At 35.4% G+C, this 15,096-nt stretch overlaps 1 protein-coding gene and 1 non-coding gene across 4 annotated transcripts; one reads left to right on the top strand and one right to left on the bottom strand.

Annotated features, from left to right (window-relative positions):
• The first annotated feature begins 4,240 nt into the window (after positions 1-4,240).
• Positions 4,241-9,762, top strand: LOC145168535 (transcription initiation factor TFIID subunit 2-like). 3 transcript variants are annotated; one of them, XR_013741917.1, is made up of 15 exons: positions 4,241-4,480; positions 4,956-5,094; positions 5,175-5,381; positions 6,477-7,528; positions 7,615-7,703; positions 7,792-7,883; positions 7,965-8,148; positions 8,308-8,362; positions 8,465-8,524; positions 8,599-8,677; positions 8,764-8,820; positions 8,969-9,121; positions 9,218-9,324; positions 9,407-9,470; positions 9,551-9,762. XR_013741917.1 is itself a non-coding variant. In XM_079087324.1 (14 exons), the coding sequence occupies exons 5-7, from the start codon at positions 7,643-7,645 to the stop codon at positions 8,097-8,099; spliced, it is 288 nt and encodes a 95-aa protein (XP_078943450.1). In that variant the 5' UTR covers positions 4,241-4,480; positions 4,956-5,094; positions 5,175-5,381; positions 6,477-7,528; positions 7,615-7,642; the 3' UTR covers positions 8,100-8,148; positions 8,308-8,362; positions 8,465-8,524; positions 8,599-8,677; positions 8,764-8,820; positions 8,969-9,121; positions 9,218-9,470; positions 9,551-9,762. The 3 variants fall into 3 exon arrangements, 1 of the variants encoding a protein (XP_078943450.1); XR_013741918.1 differs by having other exon boundaries at positions 9,218-9,270; XM_079087324.1 differs by having other exon boundaries at positions 9,218-9,470.
• A 4,904-nt stretch (positions 9,763-14,666) lies between these two features.
• On the bottom strand, positions 14,667-14,773 carry LOC145110514 (small nucleolar RNA R71). The gene has a single exon (XR_013709892.1). It is a non-coding gene; the product is annotated as a small nucleolar RNA R71 (small nucleolar RNA).
• Between the last annotated feature and the right edge of the window lie 323 nt (positions 14,774-15,096).

The raw sequence follows: 15,096 nt of genomic DNA on the forward strand, positions 1-15,096 counted from the left end.
AAAAAATCAACCTCTATCTCTAAAGGTCATTCCAGTCAATTAATAGTTTTGAGCGCAACCCAAAAAGGAGTTTGCTTTTTAATTAAAGTATATACTACTTTAGTTATTGGCTTTGATACCTAACCCAAAACTAATGGTCCTGAACACCATTGTTGTCTTTCTCTTAATCACTCAACGCATCCTAATCAAGTTCCTGTGTCTTGTCTTGATACATGTGATGTATACAAACTGAGTGGGTCAGGTTGGAAAATCTAGTGAGTACATAGAGATTTCAATCCCATAATGTTTAATACACACACACACACACACATATATATATATATATATATATATATATATATATATATATATATATATTAATCCTGCGAAACCAACTATTACATAAGAATATACAAATACATTTTCGATTTGGATATCTATAAAACCTCATACCTATATATACCCACCCCAATAGACCCTCATAGATCCTAGTCCAAGATTATCAGGAAGATAACCGTTTAAAATATAGGGCTTGACTACACTGCTAGGGGATTCCTTGGCTGGTGAAAGTCATAAAGGCACTCGTGTTATCAAAGTATTTGATGAGTATGGTATCCCATTTCATCTACGTATGTGGGTTATGAATCCACACTAGAAACGTAATTCACAAGACCGTCGCGAATGATCAAGTGTTGTCATCTTACTTTCGGAGATGACCAAACATACTATTATAGTTGCCTAACCTGGACCCACCATTTCTGTTCATCCAAAAGGGAGTACGATTTGTGCTCTGATACATATTTCGTACCATCGATACCTAAAAGTGTCACAGAATAGAACTCTATAATCCGTTCCTAGCTTACACACATTCTCCGAATGAGACTACCCAATATCAAACTTAATTGAATTGGGCATCTATATAATAAGTCTTATCTTATTAACGGGCAAAACTACTAAGCTTCTAATAGCAACTCTGTTTAGACAACACTATCCTAATTTAGTGTATATATTTAGTGCAAAGTATTTAGGTATTAATACACACACACACACACATATATATATATATATATATATATATATATATATATATATATCCATAAAAATATTTCTATTATTATTATCTTGTAATAATATATATATATATATATATATATATATATATATATATATATATATATATATATATATATATATCTTAACACATAAAGAACCATATATGGTTCGCATATCGTATATCATCAAATACATTAGTAACACATAATCTAGGCAATAAGCATATAGCTCACATATAAAAATTTTAACATATATTTAATACTTGTATTAAAATCATAATCATGAAAGGGACTATGTACTCACCTGACTTAGGTGGGTGATTGGAGAATTCAACAGAGCTTCACTTAACACCTTAGCCTTTCTTTTGACGTGACCTAAGTATGATTAATACCAAGTCTTACTCTAATGATGCTAGTGACTTATGATACTCTAGATTCCTCACTAATCCTAATGTCTACATCAAGATCTATCAAGTAAGGAACAACTAGGTAGGATTATATCGGAGGTAGGGTCCATTTAGTATACGTAGTATACTGTTTGGAAATGTCACTTTAAACACCTCGCTAAATCCAGCCTAGACATCATTCCTATAACTAGATCAGTCAGTATAAAGACTTGGAATCACTAATAAATCTTATTTTAGGTTCATAATAACGACTATGACCATAAATATAAGTTACACTTGAAATAAAATAAGTGTAGCTTAACTTACAGAGATTTTAGCGAAAACTAGGAAATTCTGCGAGCAGAATCCCGAACCAAATATTTCTTTTTGCCGGGCTCCTAGCTACCCCAGTGCCTTGCTAAAATGTTCAGAAGTCCAGAAAAAGTCGGACTCAAAGCGTGAAAGAAGACTAGAGAGATCTGCGTTTGATTTGTGAGAAAATGAGCCACAAATTAGTCATGTATATAGGGTATGGGGGAAGCGCGTTGCGATCCTTTATAGGCGTGCCACACCCTAGCGACGATGTCTCTCCTTTGGTTGCCTACCATATGTCAGTTTTCTGGTGGGCCGCGTCTCCTTATCAGTGTGTGTCGCCCACCGTGCGTGCTCATCCACGCTCGAATTTTAAAAACTTTGAAAAATTGTATCTTCTTCATACGAGATCCGTTTTCAACATTCTTTATATCCACGTGTAGCTATCGACGAGATCTACAATTTTAATTTAGACTCTGTCGGTTAATTCACACTTTATTTTTTATTTATTATTTTTAGATGGCTTAGACTGTTAAAGTCCGTGCGAAATTCATAACTCCTTCATATGAACTCTGTTCTTGACGTGTTTATATCGACAGGCTCATATTCACAGTATCTTCAACTCCTGTTTAGATTGTTTCGGCTAATAATCAACCGATTTGAATTTCGATTTCTATGTTCGTACTGCTACGTTGAAACTTCAAAAAATCATAACTTCCTCATACGAAATCAGATTTAGACTTTCTCTATACGCACGCTCTTGGTTTTATGATTACTACGACGTTCATTTAGATTACTTAAGCTAATAAGCAATCTATCAAAATTTCACTTTTTAAGTTACGCCTAACCGTGTCGGTTTAATTGTGAAACTTCGAAAAGAAGCATAACTGCTTCATATGAAGTCGGATTTCAGATTTCTTTATATGTATGGAATCCTTGTCACATATACTATAACTTTGGTTAAGCTAATTTATCCTAAATAACCTTTTATCAAAATATCGTTTTATTTTTTTAATTATCTAGGTCGAATCTGTGGCCGTTACTTTAACACCCATAAAATTCAAGCCAATTTAAAACTTTTTTAAACAATCCAAAAACCATTAGTTATTACAAAACTTGTTTTCAATAGGTATAATATCAGAGTATCCCAGAAACATAAACATAAATATGAGGAGCTGTACGATCACGCCTTCGCCTTGCCGCGATCCCCTGATGTACCTGAAACAATAAACTGAAACTGTAAGCCCGAGGCATAGTGAGTTCCCCCAAAATACCTATACCCACAATAATACACATATAATCGTAAACAACATACTATGGGTCCAGTCAACCATCGAGTTGGAATACCCCAGGCCCTCAACCATCCGGTTGGAATGCCAACATACAATGGGTCCAATCATCCTCGGGGTGGAATACCCCAGGCCCACAACCAACAGGTTGAAATGCCCACACACTACGAGTCCAATCATCCTCGGGATGGAATACTCACGGCCCACAACCTACAGGTTGGAATGCCCAGGTCTATTGGCCTTCGCACAAAGCAGATAAGCCTCAACCGCTAAACAAACATGTGCACATATAACATATAATCACATAACAGTCTATAGACAATACTTGATCTAACGGATCATACTACGTAGCACATAACACCATCCTATCTACCAGGATGTCGATCTAACAAATCATACCACATATAATATAATATTATCCTACCCTCTAGGATACCGATCTAACAGATCATACTAGCATAACATAACCAGATAACAATCCAAAGGGCCGGCCTTGGTGCCTTAGACCCTTGAGTATAGTGAGGAAAACTCACCTCGCAAGTAGTGCTGAAATACTGTAATTCTCTGACTGCTGTCTCACCGGGAATCCCGAACTGTCACATAATAATAAATACTAGGTTAATACCCAGCATTACTCCCTTGACTAAGTGTCCTCATAACTCATTAAGTCCATTCCCTTTTTTTGGCCAAAGTCCCACACCAAGCCCTCAACTTGGAAGTCCATATACATAAGTCCAATATTCACTACTAGAAAACAACCCTTTAATGACGCGCAAACAATGATACGCGGTGATTTACGATACGCAAAAACGTGTGCCCTGAAAATAATGTCATCTCTTCTAAAATTTGAAGGATAGAGGACACGCTTTTGTGCGTGCCCTAAAATTAATGTCCAACAAAAAAAACTAAAAACACGGAGGGCACTTATTTAAAAATGGATGTCGTCTAGAAATGTCGCATTATATTTTTTAATAAAGGGCGCGTTCTCTTCTTTTGCAGCTGGGGGGAAACGAAAATCCCAAAAGTTTGAAAGGCCTCCATTGTTATCCTGTATCTTATTTCCATCGTTCTTTTCTATCTCTCTCTCTCTCTCTCTCTCTCTCTCTCTCTCTCTCTCTCTCTATATATATATATATATATATATATATATATATATATATATATATATATATATATATATATATATATATATATATCATTACCTATATGTTAAAGAGTTTTACTTTGGTGCACGTCGATGACCTGCTTCCTTCCTCCGATACGAAGAATGCGGGGCGGCCTCATTTAACGTATACGGTGGTGAAGCTTGGCTGCCAAGCTGTGACCTCACGCTGAGGTAGGAGACTTCACGGTGGGTTTTCCTCTGGCGTTTCCCCCAAAGCTACTTGCCAGTCTTCCATCCCCTTTTACTCCACCGATCCTTCATTGTGGCTGAGTCACCCCTCCGACTTCTTACACCTGGGTAAGATAATTATAAACTGAATTAATCTATTTTTGTTTTTTGGTTCGATTGGCAATGATACTTGACGCTTACGACCCTCAACGCATCCCTTCTCTTCTGTCTTTTGAAATTATATCTATTTTGGATCTCAATTTTAGATTTTTTAGGTCTTCAATCTTGATCCTTTTGGTTTTACAATCGTTCTTCTACCTCATCTGCCCTACTTCGTCGCCGTTTGACTTGACACCTGTTGCTTGGTTTTAGGTTCCATTAAGAAACATGTTGCTTCATTATTTGTACTCTATCCTCTGACCCTCTTCTTCCTCACGTCTTATTCTATCCTACCGTTCTTGCTTTTCATCTCCTTCTCACTATAAATAATTGCAGGTTCTATCTAAGAAATCAATTTTAGGGGGTATTAGGGTTGGAATTTTCTACTTTAACATTTTGTTGTTTTCAAAATTAGGATTAATGGATGTTGGTGGTTTGGTCGCAGGCCTTCTTCACTGTGGGATAGAGATCCTAACCATCTGACCTCTCTCTCTCTCATGCCGAAGAACACAATTTGAAGGATTACCAATCAAGAATGATTAGTTATGGTTATGATTTAAAAGGCAAATAAAAATGCAGTTGAGGTAGTTGGATCTTTTTTTTATCATGGGACTTGCGATTGGAGGGTTTTAGGCCCAATTATTCTTCTAATTTCAAATTGCAGGTAGGTAAACTGAATATATCAGTCGATATCGATGGAGGGTTTGTGACAACCAAGGAAATAATTTTGATTTTCTTTTAGTTGGTGTTTCTCTTACTGGTACCCTTCTTTCACATTCTCAAATTATGTGTTCTTCTGTGTGGATTGGGTTGACATTTCAAAGAAAGTTTTATGAAGCACTCCAACTGCTCGATGAAATGCTTGAACCAGGTTTTTGGATTCATTCCAGTCAGTTATTAGATCGTGCATTACTACATTTAATCTCAATTTAGATCATACTTCAATTATTATGTTATTGAATACATGCTAAACTTCAATGTATGTATAGCCCATATAAAGTCTAAGAGATAGAAGGTTATGTGCAGCTTCATTGAACAAAGGAGAGTAACAAATAGTTATGTTGAATTGACTATAGTCATAGTAAAAGAGATTTGATTTTGATGTGATTTTTTTAATAAGGAGCCTCTGAATAATTGTGAAAATTTAAGGACTAAGAAACAGGACAACCCGGGTTAAATTATATAAATTGTAACAGAATCCTCAAAGGATATTCTCCTTCCTACAGACTCGCGCCTATTTTGTCACCCGCCTCATGGTATCATCTCCTAGGCTATTTTCTGTTTTTTAGGAAAAGAATACGGTGTTTTCCAGAGAGCTTCTTGCCGCCTCTTTCTTTGGTTGTTGTTCCAGGAGACAATAAGATGACATCGCTCCTCACCACCTCCTGCTGATGGCACACATTTTCACTTTACTACTCGCCAAACTTCAAAGTTTATTTCATCATCTCACATGAACCATTAGGAAAATTAATTTGAAGGCCTGTAGCCATCTCTCTCTCTCTCTCTCTCTCTCTCTCTCTCTCTCTCTGTTCACCCTTTTCTCCCGATTTTTTGTGTCCAATATTTCTTCGTTCGTCGTCGTTGCTGCTTGTTACCTATCTATGGCCACCATGTAATATTGAATAAACCAATTTTTATTTAATTAGGTTGAATACAGGTAGTTGTTTCATTCGAAGTTTGGATCTTTTTATGTTCCTTTGTTTAGGTTATAATCCAGTTGGGTTGTATCCAATATATGAGTTTATGGCTTGTTATATGTCAGTAGTTATATATGATAGTTATAATTCTGACCTTACCATGTTCAAATACAGGGCTTATCCCTTTTGTATTATGTATCTTCATTTCGGTTTATTCTTTGTAATATAGCCTTTCTAGATTTTGTAATTTTCTAATTGGTGTAATTTATTTTTGTATTGTTTTAAGCAGAACTATGTGTTTAAACACTGATTCCAATGGGTTATTGCAGGTTGTTGTTCAGGCAGACATCAAGCTTCTCCACCAGCCTTGCCAGCAACAGTTGCCTTCTGTGTCCCTGAGTACCTGTACATCTTGAATGACAACCTTACCCTTGATGCACCCTTTAACTTCTCTGCTGTGGAAGGGCAGTATCGTAATTATGTTTATGGGCATGAATATTACATATTTTTCTTTTCTTATTTCTATCCCAGAGCATCTGGTGAGGCGTAAAAAATGCTTTTTAAATTGGGTAGACACCCTACCTTTCTTATTGTCAGATTCTACGTAAGGAAGAAGGTGAAAAGTGCCCAACCATCACGCAAGTGATGAGAAATTGAGCATTTAGAAAGAAGTTTGGTCTTTGATCAAATAGTTGTTCATAGAAAATATCAATAATGAAACCACTCAACAACCCAAACAAACACATAACATATATTTACTTTACTTATTCGGTTTACAGTATAGATTTCCATCCACGTCACTTGAGTGGTCAATACCTGATATGTACAAAGATTGTTTCACAATAAGTGATTCGTTATGAGTATACCTGTTTAAGCATCAAATGTTTTGGTTATAATTTTGAATATAACAGTTGGTTGTGATGACATAAGTTACCAGAATCATGTCGATTCAGGTGTTCCTTTAATTTGGTTGCAGTTCATGAACATACGAATAAAATCAGGAACCCCACCTTTAATAGAAGATTAATAGCTTGCATCCTATTTTCATAAACAATTAGAAACCGGTAATTTGTTTTAGGACTTGTGTCATTAAAGTAAGAGGAAGGGACGTTTTAGCTCATATATATAAAGATCTCTAATGCGTTTTTTAACTCGTCAAATGGTGTGTAGGATATTGCAAATATATATCTAAATCTAAATTTATAATACAGTTTGCTTGTGTGTTTCCTGTGCTAGAGTTACCTTCTCTTTCTCTCTCACTTTTCTATTCTGGGTGTATTTGGTCTCAAGCTAAAAGAATGTGGTGGAAGTTAAGCTTATTTCTTTCACCCTCTCAGGGACACAGAAGACAATTTAATGTGGTGGAAGTTAAGTTGATCAGGTATGTAATGCTTTTAATGGCTGAACTTATAATTCAATGCAATTTAATGTTGCTTACTTTAATCTGTAATTGTAATGGAACAATAGACAATAGATACAAGAATAAAACTTGCATATGGGCTTGCAAGGCGATGGTTTGGAGTGTATATATATCACTGCAGAAGCACCAAATGATGGTAACATGCTATACTTATGGCTTTTCATAATTAAAATAAAGCAATGTAAATGTAATACTGATTTACTTTTCCATTTTTTTGTTGTCAGAATGGTTATTAGATGGACTTGCAGGGTTCTTAACAGACTCATATATTAAGCAATTTCTTGGAAACAATGAAGCACGGTATAGGCGATATAAGGTATGTTTTTTTGATCATTGTGTAATATTGGTCTTGAATCTCTTGATTAGAGTGTTTAATGTTTCATTTGAATGATTGCAGGCAAATTGTGCGGTCTGCAAAGCAGATGATAGTGCTGCAACTGCATTAAGCTCCTCTGATGCTTCCAAAGCTTTGTATGGAACACAGTGCATTAGTTTTTATGGAAAAATTCGCGCTTGGAAATCTTTAAGTTGATCTTATGAAATTATGAGGCTGTTGCTTTTTTACTTAATGGATTTGATGAGTTAAGTACTAAACATGGGCATCTATGTTTCTTTAAATATAGCTGGCCTAATGTATCAAACCACTAACCATTTACCTTTTTCCCATCTTCTTTTATCCTTCCAACTCCCCACGTTAGAATTGATAAGTCTTACCTTTGACAACTGCTTCTTTCTTACAGGTTGCAGTTCTCCAAATGTTGGAAAAAACAGACGGGCCCCGAGTCATTTTATAAAGTAAGATGGTTAGCTTTACCTTCATTCCTTAGTATTATACTACTAAACTAATAAGGCATCTTCATTCCACTGTAGTATTATTATTCTTCTTGGCAATGGCAGGTTTTGAAGAATCTGGTTGCACCGCCTAAAGATACAACTCGTCCTTTCAGCACAAAAGAGGTGATTGCTTTGATTTGACATGAAAAAAAAATATTATTATAAATTGATGGTAATTTTAAAATTTTAAGATGCAGTTTCGCCACCTTGCTAATGAAGTTGTTTATTTCTTCTACCAGTCCATTGAAAAATCTACCCAGTTATAGAATTTTCAAAGTAAGAAATTCTTTTAACGTACAATGCTTTAGTTTTCTGTAAGAAAATTATCAAAATGCAACTATGACCTTTTCTACCTTGTTAAGGCCTTTTGGCGTGTTCGGATTGAGGCGATTTTTGCTTTAGCTAGCACAGCATCCGAGGTATTATACTCATTTGTATAAATGACTGAAATACCCTTTCTTAGGTTATTACTAGATTTTCTTGATATTGGTCATTGACTGAAATACCCTTTCCTAAAGGTTAATTTTCTTTTCATGCTCAAGCCAAATGACTTTCATGATTTTGCAGAGTATTTTGTACTCAAGGTAATGCAATGAGGTAGGATGTGTATTCTCAACAGAAGAAATTAGATCGAGTAAACAAATTTCTTTCTCTAGTTAACATGGTGTTGACCAAGAACAACGGAAACCATATACGGATGAGATTTCCAATGAACTAAAGGTGAAACTCATTATTCTTTTTTACAATGATATCTTTGCATTACTACAATTCCAACTCCACTTGTTAACTATATATGTATATATTTGTACTTGACAGAGAGGTACTAGGAAGCTTCATGAACAAACATAAGAAGTTCAATCTTTGCAAGGGTGTTTTGGACATTTTTTAATCTAATTCTTTATGTATTTATCAAGTATTTGATTGTAATGAACTGAAATTTTTTTATTATTTATTTATTTATTTATTTTTGCACTTATGTTGATATGTATATGTGCTTGTGTGTAGGCTGGTGTCAAAAAGCTTGTAGATGTTCACTTATCCCTCATTTGACCACTCACATTTGGCACAAGTATTTGCAACTAACATTCCTTGTTTGATTCTTTTATTAGTTATATTAGCATATTAATTTTTTGACTTTTATTTGATCAGGTTACAAGAATTATCGGAGCAGGGGTTCATTAGTCTTAATGAATTATGAAAGGCAAGATGCAACTCTACATAGTTGGAATTTGATGTTTATCACCTTTGTGTATATCTTTTTAGTTTGTATAGCATTATTTTGTAGAAGGTGTCCCTTGATACGCAATGTAGTATTAGCTTATATAGTTAGGGAAAACCTCTTAATGACAATGTACAATTAGATCCCCTTAATATCATTGTATTACAATTTTTTGACATGATGTTATTGGATGAAATTGATTGTTTTGGTATATATTTATTTAAATATTTTTGTATTATGCATAAATTAGTATCGTAAAGACGCGTCGTAAATGCATATCGTAAATGGTTACTGAAGTTTATGACACGCAAATGCGTGTCATCCACATTTATGACAGGGGATTTCTTGATACGCATTGCGTGTCATAAATACGCGCGTCGTAAGGTTACGACACGCAAATGTGTGTCGTCTTCCTTTATGACATAGCCTTCCTTGATACGCATTGCGTGTCATAACTGTGCGTTGTAAATGCATGTCATAAATGCGCGTCGTAAATAGACGACGCGTAAAAGCGTGTCGTCTCTCGTTATGACAGGGCCTTCCTTGACACACATTTGCGCGTCGTCTGAGCGTTTTACGACACGCATTGCGCGTCGTAAAAGGCTGTTTTTCTAGTAGTGATTGGCCCAACTTGGGCGTACTCCTCTGGTACGCGGGGCGTACACGACCATATGTTGACCACCATCTGGGTGGTTGAACCAGTACGCTGGGCGTACTGGATTTACGCTGGGCGTACTCCATAACTGGGCAAAACCTTATTAAGTGCTTAATGGCTTAAGCACTTAAGTCCTAATCTCAGATCCAGGGGCCTAACATGCCCAGGGTCCATAAAGTCACAAACTTTATCACTTTGGACGTCCATAAAGTCCTAAATGCTTGGTCTTAATCCATTAAGAGCTTATTTCTATTGCATGGGACACCTACAACCTATGGGACCTTATTTTTATTACTCAAAGTCCCTTCAAGAGCCTGGAAGGACAGCTCTTTACGTCCACAACACAAAATACACTACTTTATGGCTTTTGGGACAAGAGATGCTTCTAATAAAGTAAAATGATGAGATCTAAGCATATAAGCATAAAGTTTGGAACTTTATACCTTTAGGAGCTTCTTGAGCACAAACTAACTTCAGATCTATGAACTTGATCCTATTCTCCAACACTTGGATGCAATGCCTTCCTCTTGAAACATTCTAAAACACACCAAATAAGCTTACACCCACAAGGAAGAGCTAGGGTTTTGGGGAGGACGAATGTAGGCAGTGGAGGTTGAGGATAATCAGAGGAAATTATCCATAAGGGTGTTTATATAGTCCCCAAACCCTAAATATTAGGGTTTTCTCCTGACATGAGTACGCCCAGCGTACATGAGTGTGCGCCCAGCGTACTAGGGAACGCCTAGTACGCTCAGTGTACCCTTGTGTACGCTCAGCGTACTCCTTCCTGACCCAAAAGTTGCAACTTTAGCACTTATACTTCTCATGGCCCAACTCAACAACTCCAAGGACTACAATGACAATTAAATAAAGAGAAGGGATTCAAAATATACCGGCGAAGTTCGGGATGTTACAGTTACACTGTTAGCCCATTGGGACTGTTGATAGTCCCTAGGGTTGTTGATAACCCATAGTTGTTTATTATGTTGTGTTGTATGTGATATTTTGGGGGAAATCTCTTAGCTTTGGCTTATAGTTGTGGATTAAGTATTTTTCAGGTACTATTGGTGATCGTAGAAAGACGAAGGCGTGATTGTACACACACATCAAAAGCAATGGAGATTCTACATTATTTATATTACTTTGAGTTTTAAACAATTGTATCTTGGAACAAACGGGTTTTCATAACTTGGATTTTATGTAAAGGATGGTTTTACCTTATTCAAAAATGAAAATTTTTCTTGTGAAAATGAGACGTTACAGATGTCCACATCATTAATACAGTTGATCCTGGATTTTCTCTCCTAGTTTCTTCAACATAAACCACAGTCTCCCATAATGGTCAATCAGATTCCCCCAATTTCATTCAATACAAACTATGTTGGGTTTTTATTCAAAAATAGTCTAATTATAGTGACAAATTAGACGTAATTAGCAACGAAAGCATTTTTAGATTTGAATAAACTAAAACCATTTTACCCACAAATGATCATTTTTCAAGACATAGAAAGAGTAAACAACAATAGAAAAGAAAAGATTACAACCTTTGAATTCTTTGGTTCCTTTTCGCAATTAGGAAATTGACGAAGATGACATTAAACTCCAAATAAGAAGTCATCTATAATGTATCCACCAAGGCAAGAATAAACTACCATAGATGATAGTCTTCATTTTTGTAAATGTTGTTCTTAAGCTTTAAGATTTATGATAAATAGATCTTTAAAGAGAAGCAACATTTATCAACTATAATACTTCACAAAAATGCAAGATACGGAGAGTATAGGAGTGGGAAATTGCCTTTGGCGTTTAGAGAGAGAGGAGAGGAAAAGGTGTTCAAAACTAGCTCATTTTTTTTCATATATAGCTTCCTTTAAATACCCTCATCCATAAACGGAGTACCATACTTCTTTAATATAAAAGTAATGTTATGTAAGGAAGCATGGGAGGCAAGAATTAGTCAAAACACTCCATCAAGCCATTCCCTATGTAGTCTATGGCCTGGAGATGAAAAAGAGGACACAAGGAGTGTCTTTTACACTTTCTTTCCACTACTTACACATCTCTCTCTCTCTCTCTCTCTATATATATATATATATATATATATATATATATATATATATATATTGATATTGCCATATTTATACACATTTTAGGCAATATTTAAATACATTTGAAGTAATAATTTGGTTAATTGCAAAGATATGTTATACTTATTGAATTAATTTACATTTTGCAGCCAATAAAGACACTCTTGAAGAATATGGACCCGAAATGACAAGGATTGAACTTTGGAGGATTGAAGCTTAAAAGAAGAAAATTTCAGCGAAAAACCGATCTTACGACGTGACAACTCAAGGTCACGACGTGATGTGTGAAATTCTAGAAGATTAGCACGCGGGAAGGCAAAATACTTGCTCGATACAGATAGACACCCAATTCATGACATGTGACCCTATCTTACGACGTGAACCACGTATTTTCCAAAACTATATAAAGTCTTTTGCATTATCTATTGAAAGAGCTTTTGGGAGGAGAGATAGTCTGAGATATTCGACTTAAGAGGTCAGAGAAGTGTACATAAAATACCTTTGAAGGAGAAATTGCTTGAAGATTAAGAAATTGAAGAACAATTCATCACATCGGTTTGATTTACTTTAGTCATGTCGATTTCTTTTGAACTTGTGTTTTTGTTTTCAGTCATGAGTAGCTAAACTTGCTTGCTTTCATTTAGCTCGATGAAACCATGAATCTATGGCTTAGTTTATTAATTTATGAATTTTATAAGTTGGTTTTGTACATGTGTTTGATTATCATTACCTAGCATGTTAAAGTTTGTGACTTTGTTGCCTTAATTCAAGTTAAGTGAAGCCTAGTGACCATTAAATTACATGAACTTGTTTACCTAGTAATTTAGTGACCATTAAATTTCTAAAGCTAGGAGTGACCACGCCTAGATTAAGTCATAAAAGTAGCACATTTGGCTGTGCTGGAGAACATAATTGTGACCATAATTGTGTTTTCTTAGATAAATCTTACATACCCCATGTATAATTAATAACTAATTCTGTGTTTACTTGTGTATGACCATACATGGTAGTACATTAATTGGTGAAAATATTAGTAAATTTGGACTCAAATTGCTAATTACTTAATAATTGGTAACCAACTTTAGTAATCCATAATTAGTAACTAACCATAGGGAAAATGTGGATTCAAACTAATCGAAAGTGTTTTTAGTATATTGATGAAAACCATTTTTAGTTAAGTGATTAAGTTTTTCTGAACTTGAAAAATCAGATAAAACCCCTTTTTAATTATTTTTTGCTTTTAGATTAATCTGTTAGTAGTTAGGCTAGTAGACTAAATCCGTTCCCTAAGTTCGATACCCGACTGTTTGTGCTATATTATTTGCGAGTAGGTCAACTGCCATAGTCGTAATAGTCAGTTAAATAGTTGGTAAAACTAGAAGGTATAATATTACACTCATCAAGTATTTTGCGCCGTTGCCGGGGAACGACTATTTATATTTTTAATTTAATTGTTTTAGGTTAATCGATCCTTTTTGTGGGGTAAAACCTGCAAAAAGTTAATTTTTAGTATTAGTTGTTTTTCTGAAATACTGAACTCATGACGTGAGCTCTTAAAGCTTACGACGTGAACTCTGATATTTCAGGTTTTATTTTGTTTTTGCTTTCTGTTTAGTTTATCTGCTATAACACGAGGTGACATTACTACCACGTCGTGGTAATCGTTCAGTAGGACTTTTTAATTAGTTTTTGTTTGTTTTTACATTTTTATTTTTGTTTGTGTTTCAGTAGTATATGACCCACAGATCAAGCACACCATTGACACCACCATTTGAAGATCCAGAGTCATCTTTTCATAAAAAAGAAGGACAATAACGTAGGAGGATCAAGAAACATTTCGAAAAACAAGAGAATATTCGAAAACTTTGAAAGAACTCCTAACAAAAAGGAAGTTGGTTACGAGCCCGAAACAGAAACAGACAAAAGTAAGCGACCCAAAAAGAATCATGACGGACATTGTTGACATGACGAGAAGACACCGGTCCAGGACTTGTGCAACTCGTAATTCCCGCTACTTATACCTTCGAGCTTAAGGGACAGATCCTTTTCACACTAAAGGATATTCCATTTTCCGGAAAAGATCATGAAGATGCATACAAGCACCTCGATGAATTCAATGACATTGATGACTATTTCAACATTCCTAATGTTCCACGAGAGTTTGTCTTGTTAAGAATGCTTCCGGTTACTTTTAAAGGAGCAGCAACAGATTGGTTGAAGGCACTTTCACCAGGTTCAATCACCACTTGGGCACAGATGCATGAAGAATTCCTCCAACATTTTTTCCCAGCATCAAAAGTTTCTAAACTCAAGAAGGCCATAGCTAAATTTGAGCAATAAGTGGGGGAGTCTTTGTACGAGTCTTGGGAGCGATACAAAGGGTTAATAAGAAATTGTCTCCAAAATGATCTAAACGAGCAACAAGAAGTCTCGATCTTTTATGATGGGTTGAACGTCATGACAAGGCAACTCCTTGATTCTCAAGGACCTTTAACAAAGAAGAATCCCGCTGTAATTAAAGAACTAATCGAAGAATTTTCAAAGCATTCATAGGAATATCACAACCCTCATAATGATGGAGCTAGAGGGATCGGGAATGGTGCTTCGGAAGATATGGCAGTAGTATTGGCAATGTTAAGTAGCATGGATAGAAGAATGACTAAGATGGAACAATCCATACACACAATACGTATAGGTTGTGAAAATTTAAATGAGCCATATTTGACAAAAGATT

This window comes from Lactuca virosa, chromosome 4 (assembly GCF_052849685.1).
Source record: "Lactuca virosa cultivar CGN04683 chromosome 4, Lactuca_virosa_CGN04683_v6, whole genome shotgun sequence".
Classification (NCBI taxonomy): Eukaryota; Viridiplantae; Streptophyta; class Magnoliopsida; order Asterales; family Asteraceae; genus Lactuca; species Lactuca virosa.

Coding starts and splice junctions, on each gene's coding strand:
- LOC145168535 (XM_079087324.1), top strand. CDS start 7,643: ATGGGCTTGCAAGGCGATGGTTTGGAGTGTATATATATCACTGCAGAA. Junction 7,704..7,791: donor TGCAGAAGCACCAAATGATG/GTAACATGCTAT, acceptor TTTTGTTGTCAG/AATGGTTATTAGATGGACTT. Junction 7,884..7,964: donor CACGGTATAGGCGATATAAG/GTATGTTTTTTT, acceptor GAATGATTGCAG/GCAAATTGTGCGGTCTGCAA.